The sequence below is a fragment of the Candoia aspera genome, chromosome 4, assembly GCF_035149785.1.
Source record: "Candoia aspera isolate rCanAsp1 chromosome 4, rCanAsp1.hap2, whole genome shotgun sequence".
Taxonomy (NCBI): Eukaryota; Metazoa; Chordata; class Lepidosauria; order Squamata; family Boidae; genus Candoia; species Candoia aspera.
Window position 1 is genome coordinate 32,968,501 of NC_086156.1, and position 16,904 is coordinate 32,985,404.

The window sequence follows — 16,904 nt, forward strand, 5'->3', positions numbered from 1 at the left end:
TTCAAATAAACTTAGAAAGTATTTACAATTCTTCAGATAAGCATAGATAAAGCTTTAGCATAGGCAGTTCCTGGATGTATCATTTATATAACCCCAGATTCAAGAATGCCTGACCATCAGCCAATCCATCTTCATGAGTAATATAATTAGGTCCAACTAGAATGCCAGTCATTCAACAAAATATGGTTCGTTTCTTGAGTCATCACTTACTAGAGACATGGATTGATTGGGAAGATAAGCATATACTATGCAACAACCCAGTAGGATCTGGCCTCCCTTCCAATGTCTTCTATTTCCAGAAGATAATGTTCAACAATTAAGTTTTCACTTTTCTAAATCTGATTGTTATTTAAGTGCAAATGCAGTGCTGTATCCATGTACTGTATATTAAAAGCCACACATTTAACTTGTATCATCATAATGCTCAGTGTTTAACATTTTTTAAAGCTATATGTACTATCACAGCTGCTTCCGGGACAAAGGGCTTCACTGTTCAATTCATGGTTATTTTATCAGCAATTATACTGGAAAAATTGAACAAATCCAGAAATTTATACAATTTAAAAAAAACAACATGAGAGTCTTTTGACAGTAAGACATACTAGGATAAAATTACTTTTCCTCTTCCAGCAAATATATGGCTGCTAATCATCTAACACAGACAGACACACAGATATAATAATTAATAAAACAGACTGGACACAAAATAAATCTTAACTACAGCATACTGGCAATTCAAATGATGCTACCTGTTACAACTTTCCTATTTTTAAAAAACCCCTCCCTCACAAAAGTGAGGATCAACAGTTCTCCGTGCTATTGACTTATGTGAGGGGGAAAACTTGCGACTCCCCTGGCTTTCCAGATGCAGACCTTTAAAATGTATAGTTTAAATCATTTCAGCATCCCTTTGGAGTCTACCACAGAATACTGGACTTACTGCAGAATGTGTCATGGAGAGTTCCTCCTCCCATGTACTTGGAAGCAAAGCTGATCTACTAGACTTCCTGCCTCAGGAGGTGGGAGGGAGTTCCCACCCAGTTTGAGAGCTGTAGTCCATTGGGTGCCATAAAAAAAATTAAGAAAACTACACTGAAGTGTTTTCTTTTATTATCCGACAACTCCAACAAAGAAACATAAGAGGAACAATGCAGAGAAAGGGAGAATGAAACAGAAGATCTTTTCTGGAGGGGTGGGGCTGTAATAATCTCTTAATTATTTGCAGGAGCAAACAAAACTGAGATCAGTGAAAACAAGTTGACCTTCTTTCAAAAATGCTGGAAAACATTGCTTCTTACCCTGGGGGGTTTTTTTTAAAGATTTTTTTTTAATCCCGCCTTTATTATTCTTATAAATTAACTCAAGGTGGGGAACATACCTAATCCTCCGTCCTCCTCCTATTTTCCCCACAACAGCAGCCCTGTGAGATGAGTTGGGCTGAGAGAGAGACTAGCCCAAAGTCACCCAGCCTAAGGTGGGACTAGAACTCACAGCCTCCTGGTTTCTAGCCTGGTGCCCTAACCACCAAACCAACTTGCTACAGAATCATTTACAATTATGTAAAAATGGTCTGAGAAACATTTGCACACAATGTGGCCTTACATATGTCCCCTAAAGGATGCTAGAGTTGTTGGCTCAGACAGCCATCCTGTAGACATGGATGTTTGCAGATTCCTTTAGTTCAAGTTATTCTTCACTGGTGAGCACAACGTACTTCTGACTCAATAGTTATATTAAATATTACAAAAACACACATCCTTTTAACTCAAACAAAGCACCAAAATGAAGCCAAGGATTGTCTACAACGAAGTATATCTTCCCACAACTCACTAGTACAACTTGGATCCTTATATAAGCATCCAATCCTTCCTTCTCTCAAGTATCAGGACAGAAGCAAGGAAGACAAAGTTAATATCCAAAAAGCACACCATTTTAACATAAAAGTATGAACAGAGGTGTCTGAACAATCATTTGGTTCTTAGTCAGATTACCTATACTTAGTGTAAAAAAATACAGATTCCATCTCCAATTCTCTGAGCCAATGTCACTATGTCAAGACAAAACTCTGACCCTAAGGAACTTAAGGGCAGAGTGAAGAAGGGCTCTATGACCTGTGTGAAATCTCAGTAGCAGAAACTGTGGGTAGTATGCATTCAGAAAACAGCCATTTCTTTGAAACACTATTACACTGAGGAATCTGAAGAATCCCTACTGGCAGACTTAAAATACTGTTCCCTATGAGCTACCAGCAACCTCTGACATTCCTCTCCTTGGACTTAAACATGAATACTCAGTGAACAGAACAACTAGAGAAGTGCTTGGCTCTCAGTCCTGATTCCTGCTCACACTCAAACAAGAAGCATTCAAGTACAATTTCGTTGTCTTGGCAGCTAAGGTATTTCCTCAGAGGGAAATACTCTACCTCACCCAAACAAGAAATGCAGCATTCCTTCTCTGCCTATTCCCTGTACTGAGAAAAACAGTTTCACAAACTGTTCATTTTTCTGATAGAGAAGAAGTTTTTTAATTGCATGATAAGCATATCAGGAATGGGGAACAGGATCTTCTTAAAACCAGATACAGAACTCTGGGTGGAATGAGTTCTCTCTTCATTAATTAGTAGAATGGATAATGCAGATACAATACCTCTGTTGATTAGGCTTGTATTGTGAGGTCATGATAACATTGCATGCACTTCAGAACACATGGGATTATGGCTGAAGACCATCTGAGAAAGCTACACTATGTTCTTTCAAACTGGTACCAACTACTTCTCTACTGAGCTAGCTAGAGCCTAGATATAGATTTCTTCTGAGAAAAGCAAGACATGAATTTGGAAAATAATGACGAAATCTCATTCATCAGTTCCATTCTGTAAGACTATAAAAGGACTCAGAAATTACATGGCCTTAAAGATGATTATGAATTTTGAGCCATACTGTAGTCAAACTGAGTCAAAATTCAGTATCACTGGAGAAAAATAGCAGCAGTTACTTTCTCTTACATGAGATTTATATATATTTGAATACCACCAACTATTGTAGTTTCATAGTGGTTGATCAAAAAAATGCGGTACTAAAATAAAAATATTAAAGAGATCATTAGGAATTATTTTAAAATTGTAAACAATTACAAATATAGATGCACATGACATGGGAAAAAATTGTTTTGTGAATGGAATAGTTTTGGCTTAGAAGTTTGACCAATCCATTTGGTTCAATGCTGTTTGGTTGTTCTGGGTTTCAGCTTGAGACGAATTCTTGTATGGCGAGTAGGACAAGACCCTGTCCCTCTTCCCACCTAATCTTCCTCAACACAGCCTGTGCACCAGCCCACCCTCCAATTTTGCCAGCACCTTCCTTTTCCCTAGCCACCAACATGCTTGAATTAAAATGTGGCATACCTAACAGGCTTATTTGCTCCTTCCTCAATTTTCTTTCCTTCTCCTTAACTACTAATATGTGCCACTCCTGCCTTTGCCTTTTCCATGCTCTTATCCCTGGGCATGGACCACCCAAAACTGGCTGTTCCATGGCTGGGATATTTTGCACAACCTAAATTAAAAAATCGTTTGAAACCTGACTGATACAAGCCTGCTGATTAAGGAGCAGCTGAGAGTCCAAGTCCCCATATCACAAACTCACTTGGGGAAAGGGGGAAACAGAGTACGGGCACTGGAAGGCGGGAAGGAGGAAGCAGTGAAGGGCTTTGCTGAGGGCCCGGTTGTGCACAGCCCCCAAGAGGAGCAAAGTGGTGAGGCAGTTCACGCAACAGGGCCCTCATGAAGCCCCGTCCTTCTCCACTTCCCCCTCCCCACCTTCCAGCGCCCATATTGGGCTAGGGATGCCCCCTTTCTCCCCTTGCTGATCCCCTCCTATCCAAATGTATCACCCCCACTCGGGTCTTTAAAGCAAGAGAGGGGAAACATCCATGCGCCCCTCTTCCCTGCCCCCATTGGTGCCCAGGTCGCTCTGGTGCTTCCCTGCCCTCCTTCCTCTCCCACATGCCAACTGCAGCCCTTCTTCTCCCCTCACCCTACTGGAAAAGAAGGGTCCCACCAAGTGATTTCTGTAGGCAACCTCTCTTACGCCCCCTCGTTTGCCTAGTGCGCTTGTGGCTACTGGCTCATTGCTTTCAATGCGTATTCCCCATTTTGTGCCTGCTTACTCTCTTCTAATCCCTTCCTTTCCAATGAATGTAAATACAAACATTAATTCCCTTAATTATCCAGCATGGGGGTGAGCATTCCAAGGGGTGGGGGCAAACAAAAGCAAAGGTGTGAAACTGATTACTCTTGTCAGTTTCAAGCCAGAAAGCACAACTGTGGTCAGGTGATTTCCTACTTAGCCAGGGTTTCACTTACCCACTGAGTTGTGCCAGCCCCAACTGTAGTTGCTAAGTGAGGACTACCTGTACCTTTATCTGATGACCAGCTCAGAGCAGATATGAGCAATTCTATCTGCCAAGAAATCCACAAATTCTTCTGTTTGAACCTGCAGGTGCTTTTCCTGCTTTTCTTTTCCTAAAAAGGTCTAAATAACTATAAACAGGGTCAAGATATGCAGATGCAGTAAGCATGGAGAACTACCAATGTTTTGCCACTCTTATTACTACCATGAAAACTCAAAAGTGAGCTCTGATCAGTACTCAATCATATCCACTTCTGGTTTTCTACCACCATCACACTAGGTATCTTTTTAGTCATTTCATTTCCCTCAGTTCCCTGGAAACTAAGGTGCTGCTTGGAATCAAAAACTGGGAAGAGGCCTTACTAAAGCAACTTCATCCAGCACACTTGTCTTCCCTAAGTTCCAGAAACTGGCTAGGTGCCTGATAGAATTGTTTGCAAGGTGGTCAGGAAAATCCCCAAGTGCCTTCTGGAATCCTCCTGGATCCATTAGGCATCTGCAGCAGACTATTCTAAAGGGCTTGCCATCCATGCAGAAATCCAGATCTTTTTATCTATAGTTTGACAAGGAAATGATCTGACCACAGTAAAAAACAGATGTCAGTGTCCTCCATCCTCAGATAACATCTCATCTGCTCTGAAGTAAAGACCAGGTCCACTGTGCCTTCGCATGTGTTTTAGGGCTGCAATTACTTGCAATAAGCCCATGATCCCCTTGGAGGCTATAAATTCACAAGGTACACTGGATCCTTCCCCAGAGCATGGAGGTTGAAGTTACCCAAGATTAAAAGCTTCAAAAACTCCAAACCAGTGCCAAGACAACATCCACAGTAGTAGTAGTAGTAATATCCTTACTGGACGACAAAAAATATGAAACTTGGTAATATACAAATGAGTATGTCATGAAATGCTACTCAAATTTAGAGACAGAATGCACTGCATGGGAAATATTAACATCTCTGAGGAATTCCGTAACATTTTTCAGATGCAATATTTCAACTGCATGTCTAAGGTCACCTTATAATCTATGACATATCTGAGAAACTAATGTATGCGTCATAGTCTTTACTCATATTTATGTACATAAAAATAAGTTAACAGAAGATTAACAGATCACATTTCTATGCAAAGAAAATACACTGATCGTTGTATAGGCATAACTTATTGGAATCAGCAACTTGATGAATGCAGTTAATACTTTTCTCATAAAACCCTACTGGCAGTTAGTAGTTCTAAGTATATCATTTTAAGACTGACTCATTATGTACTTCCTCAAAGTTCATTTTATCACATGAATAACAGATTTGCTTGATTTAAGAATTGGCTCTTCTGGTTTTATAAGCGTTCAAGTTGATATCTAGAGAAGAAAAATGGATGCCCAGTAATAAATCTTTTCTTTAAAAAAATCTTTAAAACACTAAATACTCACGGAGATATTGTGATTTTAGTGTCGGTATCCTGTTCAATTTTTTTCAAATTCCGTCCCTCTTTGCCAATGAGTCGGCCAACAAAATTATTATGTGCCAGTATCTTCAAGGGAATTTCTTCTGTGCTGTAAACAGTCCAGAGATTCGTATGAACTAAAAAGCCACATAATTTATCAATCACAAATTAAGAAGCTGAGTCATTTTTCCATGATCAGGTTCAGAGAGTTCATTGTATAAATCAAGATGTTCTCAAACTATCTTGGAAAATTAAGTTTCCTCAAAAATAATTAATAGTTGAATTATTAATTAATAATTAATAGTTGAAGCTTTAAGCCTATCATTTCCAAACTGCTTTGAGTACATTTACCTTTACACTGTCTACTGATCATTAACAACACAATTACCATCTCCAGCTAATATAATTTCACCTTTTCTAAATGCAAGTTTATTTAGAGTACTAAGTTCCTCATTAAGACTACAGATGGATTCCAAGGCAATCTGGATACTTCAGAAATACCTCTAATAAGTGTGCAATATCAATTAGACTTTATTCCATATGAAACTGGTAGACTTGCAAAAGTAAAATAGTAACCCCCCAAGGTTTAGAAGGCTCTGAAGAACTGGTTTCTTATCCAGGAATATGTTTGAAATTAGGCTTAATTTTAAATATATTACGTGTTTGCTAAAAATTTACTATGATTTTGCTATTTTAATCAGATTGGTTTTCATACTTGACTCTAAAGCAAAATTTATTTATATTTCACAGTAAGATTCCTTGTAACTCTAGGGGAAAAAACCTGTATCAGTTATTATTTCCTATCTCTAATAATAGCTTGTGACTTCTTTTATATTCAGTACCGATAATCTCTCTAGGAAACCAGCTTATCACAGTTTGGGGAAGAAAGAATATGTTCAGTGCTGTCCTACAATAATTATATGAGCTCCTTGATCAAAACTTATACCCTGTATTACTGTGTTATCAGAGAAGTTAGGAATGGAAGCACTGTACTACGGTTACTTTAGGATTGATAGACTGGAGAAAGCAAAGTTATTTCCTAGGCCAATGTGACTTTAAACCTCCTATGAAATGCTCTGTGACACAAGAAAGCTAGATCATTTAGAACGGCTTTCTCATTAAAAATTAGCAGCAGCTTCAACTGTTACTAACACTTCCATCATGTTTCAATTGTTATTGTTTAATTTATGCAACAGTCAAGATATTATTTACATTATGATTGCTAAATATATTGGGAAGGACTCTTTGTTTGTGTGTGTGTGTGTGTGTGTATAATTTGCTATTTTGAAATGTTAGAAATTCACTTGAAATTCTATTATACATTTTCCTATAAAAGCATTTACATCTATCTCTATAGATATACTTTGCTGTTTTCTTCAACACATATGGACAGAATTAAAACCTAATATTCCAAACTGGCTTTATATATAATTTGTTCGCCATAATTAAGTATTTATTTGAGATGTTCTTTTAAAAAAAAAAGATTTACTAGAACACTTTTACTCACAATTTAGTGTCTTGAGCTTCCTTTTGCATTATTTCCATGATAATTTTACAAGCAGTTGAGCACCCTTCTGGAGTAGAATGGATTGTAATTGGTTTTTCAGCAGCTCCTGCGTTTTCTTTACGATGAATATCAATTCTGAAAAGAAAAAAATGTAAAAATGTTTGTGACTTTCAAAAACTGAGTTCTACACAAATAAACCAATACAATCTAATCCAAATGTTGTAACTAGCTGTCAGGTTATGGCTATGCATTCTCATTAGTATCAAGAGATGCATTCAGTTCAATCCACGTGGTCTTGCTGTCTAGCCTCATTTACTCTGCATCTGTTGTAAGATGAACATGCATAGAAAAGGCTGTTTCTGACCAAAAAGCTCCTTTGAGGGATTAGACCAAGTCCTAAAGAGAGTAATCTGTCAATTTTTTTATCTAACCAAATTTTAGATAAAGTCCCTCTCAAATTAAGCTTGACTCCATGGAAATGATTTGCCACTACAGGTAGTCCTTGACTTACGACAATTGGGACCAGAATTTCTGTTGCTAAGTGATGCAGTTGTAAAGCAAGATGTCACGTGACTGCACTGCTTAGTGACCTTAATCCCAGCACTCTTTGTTGCTGTCAACCAAGAACTGCAGGTTGTTAAGCGAGTACCCATCCCAATCCAAGCCATTCTGGGCTTGGTCCCCCACAGCCCCGAGCCTCAGTAAGGTAAGGGACTGCCTCCAACTCCTCCCACCTGGGTATCTCCCCCAACCCATCTCTGCCCTTTTGGCCACTCTGCAACCTGCCTTGCAGAGCAACAAGCAGCGTCAGAACCACACAGCTCTGGGGCTGCTTGCCACACTGCTGCTCAGGGGCTTCTTGGTGTGCCAAGAAGCCCCTCTGCACTTGCCTTAATGCCCTGGCTGTGTCACTCTGCTAGCTATCCTTCTTTTTCTAACACCTCAAACACAAGAACAGAAATAGGACAATTCTGACTGGTCTGAAGTGAGCATGCTTGGAGTTCGTTTTGCAAGCTCTTGTCTCCTTTTCAGACCTGTGTCTGCCATGCTACTCCGGGCAAACACTTTCTACATGTGGTGGCCCAGCACTGTGGCCCAATTAAGAATGCCAGCCAATGGGGAAGGCCAGAAGTGGTTTTGCCCAATGGGAAAGCGCCAGGAGTTGGTTCAGGGAGCCACATGTAGGAAGCTGAAAAGGAGGCCACAAGGGACACATGCCAAGAAGCCCCTGAGCCGCAGCATGGCAAGCAGCCCCAGCTCTGCACAGTTCTGGGGCTGCTTCCTGCCCCGCAAGGCAGGATGCTTGGAGGCCAAAAGGTTAGAGTTGGGGGGTAAATAGGCAGATGGGGACAGTTGAAGCATCCCTGTGGTTTTAAGTGCAGATGGGCTGCCGAATGCCCGAATTTTCATCACATAACTGCAGGGGTTGCTGTAACTTCGGAGACCAGTTGTAAGTCCATATCTTCAGCACCGTCCTAATTTTGAACCATCACTGAATGAATGGTCTTAAGTTGAGGACTACCTGTACCTTATTCTGGGATATTTTTCCGACTTCCCAGTCTAGCAGCCCTGGGACTTTCCAGTGGCCTACTGTGCTTAGCTTTTTTAAGGCAAGTCACAATAAGTCATATTCACCCACTGTTATAAGATCTGCTTACCCAAACTAAAGTTTAGAAGTGATTTGATCAATGTCACTTATCAATATACAGTCAGGACCAGAAATATTGGAACAAGGATTCTGTTTTGGCATTTGGCCTTTGTACACCACCACACTGAAGTTGAAAGGAAACACACCCAGATGGGAGCAAAGTCAGGACTTTCAGCTGTAATTCAAAGGGTTTGACAAATGTGGGGCACTAAGTCTCTTGACTGTAGATGTTGACAATGACATGCCTACCTCCTCAAGAGCGTTCTTGACCTGGCTAGATGTTGTGAAAGGGTTCCTCTTCACCATGAGCAGAATTCGCGTTCATCCACCTTAGTTGTCTTTCGTGGTCTTGCAGGCCTTCTGCTGTTGCTGAGCTTGCCAGTTAATTCCTTCTTTTTCAGCATGTTCCAAACTGTCATATTGGACACGCTATCTCTCTGACGGGTTTATTTTGTTTTCTCAGCCTAATGATGGCCTCCTTCACTCGCATGGACACCTCTTTGGACCTCATGTTGAGAGTTCCAGTGAACAGCTACCAAATGCAAATGTAACACTCAGAACCACCTCCAGGCCTTTTATCTGCTTGATTGGTCATGGGGTACCCAGGAAACAGGCCACACCTGGCCATGCAGCTTCTTGTCAGCCATTCGTTCCATTACTTATGAGCCACCAATGATGGGTGTGTGTGTATGCCACTGGCTGTACTTCCTGAATGGTTCGTGCCCCACTTTTGTCAGACCCCTTGAATTACAGCTGAAAGTCCTGACTTCGCTCCCATTTGGGTGTGTTTCCTTTCAACTTCAGTGTGGTGGTATACAGAGGCCAAATGCCAAAACAGTTATCCTTGTTCCAATATTTCTGGTCCTGACTCTAGCTTTGATCACTGGAAGCATCCTACAGACATCCATGTTTCTCCCATTCATACAAATTCCTCCCTCCCATTTTCAGTTCACAAATTGACTATGCTTCATATTCTACCTAAACTTAATTTCATCCTACAGCAGTTTAAAAATGACTATTTTAAAAGAAATAAAATGGTATATTGAAATGTTATTGAAAGTAAGTTTAAAAACCCCCACCTCAATGAAGTTTATTAAAATCTACATTTGAGCTTTAAAAAGTAATTCATAATGATCTTAACACTATTAAGTTAAATAACTCATTTTTAAATAAAAGAACAAATGGACAAAAAAGACAACACAGTCTTTCTAACTATGATGCACTGGCCCAAGAATGAGTTATTTATCCATGCAATCCCTTCTCTTCCATCCTGTTGAGTATCTGCCTCCTTAATAGCTAGATTGGGGAACTATAGGTGCAAAACAATGTAATGCAATATGACACATTCCATTGTTTGTCTGAATTCTTAACATGTAAAAATATGCTTCAAAAACTCTTAACAGCATTACTGAAATGTACCCAGTTGGCACCATTTCTGTTCAACTGAACATTCAAAAAGCAAGATGATAAGAAGTCATATTCTTCTTTTCCAATTAAAAACTAGAGTTATTTCACTAACAGAAATGCAACAAATGTAACACTTTAAAACAGATAATAAAGAATTCATACAGCAACTTACTTTGACTGTGTCTGCTTTGTGATGTTTCTGATGGTGGCCCCTTCTTTTCCAATAATAGCTCCTACGAACTGGGTGGGAACAAGCATCCGCAACGGAATATCAGACTGTGGTTTCTGCCTTGTTGCTGCACCTGGTGAACCCTGTCTAGGGGGACCTCTCTGCCCAAATCCACGTCTCCCCTGAGGATGCTGCTGAGGTGGCGGTTGGGCTGCCATTTCATCAGGAATATATGCAACTTTTAATGAATAGTTTTCAAGCTGGAATCCGTTCAGTTTTTCAATTGCTCTATATAAGTTGACAAAGAAAGTAAGTTATTGAAAGATGAAGCTGCAGAACAGGAAGCCAATCAATTATAGCATTTCATTTGGAGCAGTAAGTTCTCCCATCTGGCTCATAACTTCTTAAATAAGGCCCTTCTCTGCATGCCTAAAGTATTATCTCCTTTATTCCTCATGAGGAAATGCCTAGAATCACACTGAAAGCAGCATTGATAGCAACCTGAAACAGAGCTTCTCTGAAGTTCTGCCTTTCTCATGTTTCCCTAGGGCAAAAAGTACTTTGGGAGCCAACATCTTAAAGCATTCCCAGCTGGGAGGTCTTTCGAATGCTGGCTTTTGAAAAGCCACATTTAACTTTCTCTTTACAGATAGGCATGCATTGGCAGAGAGAGCCCTCAGACAAATGAAGGTGTGATTGGCTGGAGTCTTAAAGCTGCTTATCACTGGAAGGTAGGCAACATGATAAGAGGAAGGCCTCTGGCCCTAACTGATGACACTACGAAGCACATGGGGAAGAGCTGGACTCTGGGTTGGATCCTGTTCTCCAGCATGCCCAAGAAATTCAAATTTTAAGTACAGGTAGCCCTCAGTTAACAACTGTCCTGTTTAATGATCATTTGAACTTACAACAGTGCTGAAAAAGTATGTTTATGACTGGTCCTTGAACTTATGATGGCTGCAAAATCCCCATGGTCATGATTCAGGCATTTGGCGATCGGCACACATTTATGATGGCTACAGCGCCCCGCAGTCACGTGATTGCCATTTGCAACCTTCACAGCTGGCTTCTGACAAGCAAAGTCAATGGGGAAGCCAGCAGTTAAGTCGCAGGTTGTGGTCATGTGACATTGTGGTTAACAACCTTGGGTGATTTGCTTAATGATTGCAGAACTGATGTTGTAAGTCAGGCGTGGTCACGTTTCACTTAACAACCACATTGCTTAGCGACAGAGCTGCTGGTCCCAACTGCTGTCATTAGGTGAGGACTACCGGTTAGTTATCTAGATTTGAATTGTCTTCCCTTCATCTTCCTTTCATCTTTCTTCCTTGATTTTATGACTCTTTAGACTATAAATATGAAAGTACGGTTTTATAGCTTCCTCCTAATAGTTGAGCTATTAAATATATAGTCTTTCTTTTTATGCAGAACCTGACCCAGAGGTATATATTTTTACTAGAAAATGATAAACGTCTGAATCAAAAGCACCACCTACTTCTATGCAGTGAGATTTAATGAACAGTTTTTCTCAGACCAATTGATTATACTATGATATTCCTACTGAATAATACACACAAATCTTGAAGTACTGGAGAAAGATACCACTGGGAATCAATTAATATGCTAATCAAAGTACTTTTTATCCAAATTTAGTTCTATTAAAATTCTTATACTCATTTTAAATGTCAGTTACTTAATTTATGTGGCATACATCCTTGGCTTATGTCCATTCATTCAATGACCATTCAGAATTATGATGGTGCTAAAAAAATGGACTTTACGACCAATCCTCAAAGTTCTGGCCATCGCAGTGTCCCCACATTCACGTGATCATGATCCGGGTGCTCAGGTGCCATTTGCAACCTTCTGTAATGGTATGTGGGAAAGACCTTGGGAGAATGAGCCAAGAAATGCTGCCAATCAGACAAGAAACAGCATAGCCCACAACTGGATAGTGGGAGGGCCAAGAGATTCAGAAGAGACTCTCCGTAGTTTCTTGGGCTGTAATGGAGAGGGTGGGAGAATTATACTTTCAGACTTGCAAGATTCTGTTAATGTAGCTACAATAAAGTAGAATTAGCTTATCTAGTTGTGTTTCCTGTCCACTCTATCTAGTAAGTCTGATACCTTCCCTGCTGGCTTCCCACAAGCAAAGTCAATGGGGAAGCTGGCAGGGAAGGTCACACATCACCCCAGTAAGTTGCTTCCACAGCTTTTTCTCCCAAGGAGCCCACTATGAAGTATGAGATCCCAGGGATCTCATACTCCATAGCACCCTCCACCCACCCACACTCCATAGCATATGCTTGCAGCATCCACCTACCTGCAGCCTCCGCCAGCCCACCCATGCCTTCTAGCACTGCCTGTGGCATCCCCCCCCCATGCTCCTTACCTGGGACTCCTACCTCTTCCCGCTTAACAACCCGACCTGTGCATTTTGGGGTTACAACGCCAACCAAGACTGCTGGGATTGCCGGTGTTAAGTGATGCAGTCACATGACATCATGCTTTGTGACATCGCTTAGTGATGGCAATCCCAGTCCCAGCTGCTGTCGTAATCCAAGGACTACCTGTATAACACTCCAACATTTGCAAAAAGATGTTTTTTTATTTTCCCAGATAATCTTATTAAACTATCTGAGAATTCCAACACCAAATGACAGCAAATTGTAAAAAGTGCATAAATACAGAGAGTGTAAGTCCCATTCATGTAACATCCAGTGCAATGCAGGAAATATGTTAAAGCACTTAAATTATAACATCAATAAGGAGAACATGCTAAAAATTACTTTTCTTCCTCACAAGACTTTCTACACAAAATTCAGGCTTTTCATATAAAAACTGCATTTTAAAGCATTCCAGGCTGATCACTGCTGACACTGTGAAAAAGTACACCCCACTGAAATTTTTTACTTTTTCAATGTATTTCAACATACAGATATTTGATCTTTATTTCAACAATACTGATAAAGGGGATGTAACAAATATCATGCACCATTTATATTTTGTAGTCTGTTGTATAATTTGAATAAACATGAATGCAAATTTCACATGTGGAAAAAGTAAGTACTGCCTACGTTTATCACTACCTCAAATACCTAAAATTAGAATCAGGTGTAAATGATCAGAACATTGTTAGAGAAGATCTGGGAGGAACCTCTCTTAAACTTCATACATTTAGTTTGATTTGCTCTTTGTTGTTGGTGTGTGTGATATCATCATGCCTATATTTAAAGAACTCTCTGAGGCCTCCAAAAAGAAGGTTATAGATGCCTGTGAGTCCAGAAGATTATCTAAGTGGAGAAGATTTCAAACAACTGCTGATTTGTCCAGGCCAGGCCATCCCAGCAAGTTCAGTCCAAGAGCAGAATACAAGATGCTGAAAGAAGTTTCTAAAAAACCCCACATTTCATCATGTGACCTACAGGTAGCTCTCACCATTACTGATGAGTCTATCATTAGTGCATGAGTCTACCGTTAGAAAGAACACCTAGGCAAAGGCCAGGACTTCTGGAAGGATGTGCTATAGACAGATGAGGCAAAGATAAGAGTTATTTGGCCACTGTACCAGAAGACATGTTTGGTGAAAACCAAAGACAGCATTTCACCAGAAGAACCTGATACCAACTGTAAAGCATGGTGGTGGAAATATTATATTTTGGGGCTGCTTTGCTGCATCAGGGCCTGGGCAGCTCACCATCACAGAATCTATTATGAATTTTACATTGTACCAGAGGGTTCTTGACAGTAATGTGAGACCATCTGTCAGAAGACTGAACTAAAGTGTACCTTGCAACATGACAATGACCCAAACATTCCAGTAAATCCACCAAGGAATGGCTGGGGGAAAAAAAAAAAAAAGAAAAATTGAAGGTTCTGGAAAGGCCAAGTCAAAGCCCAGATCTAAATCCCACCCAATGGGGTGATTTGTAACAGGTTGTGCATGCAAGAAACCCCTCAAATATTGCACAGCTAAAAAAATTTTGCACAAAGGAGTGGGAAAAAATTCCTCTCAATGGCAGAGACTGGTAGACGGCTATAAGAAACACCTACCTGAGGTTGCTTCTGCCAAAGGAGGCAATTATCAGGTATTAGAGCCAGGGATGTACTTACTTTTTCCACAGAAGGAAATGGCACATCTGCTAACTTTTTGTTGATTGCAAAGTCATTTTTTCATCTTTTTTCTTTTTGTTTAACTTTAAACTTTGTTTAAAGTTAATTACATCAACTTTATATATTGTTTCAATGAAGATACAGCACTATGTCCACATATGCTAAACAAGAAAACAAAACTTTATGGGGTGTACTTACTTTTTCACATGACTGTAAGATATTATTATGCCATACCACACAAACCTTTCTTCAAGTAAGTAACCAAAAAAGTTGTGTGTCATACAAATTTTGGTACTCCAAGCTCACTGAACACAATAAGCGTAGGCATGGCAAACTGCATTATGCTGAAATCCAAGTTGATTCTTACTTTACGTGAGGTAAACAAATATGCATTTTTCTTATAGGAAAGAAAAAGTGTATTTCAAAACACAGCTCATACACTTGCTTTGCTGCTAATATTTCTCTCCTCATCCAGAGAGTTAAAAATATTTTCCAACATATGTCAATTTGAAAGGAAGGAAATAAAACTTGTCCAGAAAGACAAATAAACTGTTAATTTCATTAAATTAAGAAACTTGAATAAAGTAATCCACTCTTGAGTAGTGTAGTTTGTTACTGAATTTTAAAGTTGAACTCATCTAAGCACTTTAAAGAAACTTAACTAGCTGTTCCGGGAATTCTTATAGTGGATAATGCTCAATGAGCATACTTATAATGAATCTGGGATAGCTTTGTACATAAGACCACACTTGATCTCAGCCAAAAAGCAGGGGAAAAAAACACAGAAGTTATTAGTTTATAACACTTTTTTTCCAGAGGATGTTATGAAATACTTCTAGTTAAACACAATAAACTAGGTTAGAATTTAGATTAAAGTATGACTTGATGTGGAGTTTCTCAAGCTTATATACACTGTATACATGATATATCATCCTATACAGATATATATCTTTCTCTTATCATAATCTATCAAATCTAGAATGACAATCTATTTAATTTACCAGTGGGGATAATTCATTTTCTACTGTGCCTCCCTATTCAAATTTGTCAGAACGAAGTGAAATGAAATAATCACTGACTTCCAACAAATGATATAAAGAAAAATCCTGCTTATCTATGCAACCGTGGATTTAAATTGACAGATCTCTCATGGGGCTTTTGTAAATCTACCTGACGCTTCTAGAGTAGGTCGCTGAATGAATAGCATAACCCAACGAATATAAAACTTACAAAATCCCATCTACCTCAGTAGCAGCATAAACATAAATTTGAAATCAATAATGTTTAAGGCTGTCCTTTAAAGGAAAATAACTACTCTTAAAGCCTTTACCTTTTAATCCAAATTCCACATGAATTTGGAAGGGCAAGTTTTTCCTTCTCTGCCTTCACCAAATGACCAAATTTTAGAGAAACCAACATACATTTAAAATATCTAATCCAACATTTCTCAACTCAAACACGGGTTTCTCATTCAGTTTCCCATTATATAGTCATGGATCTATTTAAATCATTTGGCTTCCTAACATAGAAGAATTCCTGCACCCTCCATAACTCATTTTTGAATCAGTACAGCAATATATTGTAGCAGCAATCCTTCAGCCCTACCAAAATCACTTCATATGAGAGGGCTAATACAGCAGTGAGAGCATCCTTATTTTGTTTCTTCTGTGGGGCAAGCAGCCAATCTGTCTTGGCAAACTTGCTCTTTCCCCCTTTTTCTACTCACATGCAGCTGTTCAGGGGCTGCACCTGGCAGCCTGGAGGCAAGTGTTACTAACCCAGGCAAATATCTAATTACAATACTGTATAAATTAATTGAAACTGTCAATTGGTTACTGCTGACCAATTAGTAACATTCAAAAAATCATGTCATGGTATATTAGAAAATTAACTAACCCACCTCTCACCAACTAGTTTGCCTTTCTCATATGATATGAATTTAGGAAAATGGTTCTTGTGGCTTCAAAATCATAGCAAGGTATACACCAGAAAAAGTTCATTAAATACCTTTGAACATTTTATTCAGTATTAAAGCTTTAATTCCACATGCACGTGCACACACCCACACATATATATTTTCTAGAGACAACAGACAAGAGGGATAGAACACGATGTGAAGAGCAGTTTACTTCAAAAGTGCACCCTACCGAGAGACATGTGTACTGAGAGAGAGAAACTATTAAAAAATCTTCTAACTTTTTAAACAAGT

The 16,904-nt window shown here is 39.3% G+C and overlaps 1 protein-coding gene across 1 annotated transcript in view; it reads right to left on the reverse strand.

The window, feature by feature from the left end:
• IGF2BP3 (insulin like growth factor 2 mRNA binding protein 3) overlaps positions 1-16,904 on the reverse strand; it is a 79,552-nt gene that overhangs the window by 17,209 nt on the left and 45,439 nt on the right. The window contains exons 6-8 of the mRNA XM_063303762.1: positions 10,586-10,870; positions 7,359-7,493; positions 5,838-5,960 (exon numbers count right to left, since the gene is read on the reverse strand). Of these exons, the coding sequence (XP_063159832.1) occupies positions 5,838-5,960; positions 7,359-7,493; positions 10,586-10,870 (543 nt within the window). The remainder of the gene's footprint in view (positions 1-5,837; positions 5,961-7,358; positions 7,494-10,585; positions 10,871-16,904) is intronic.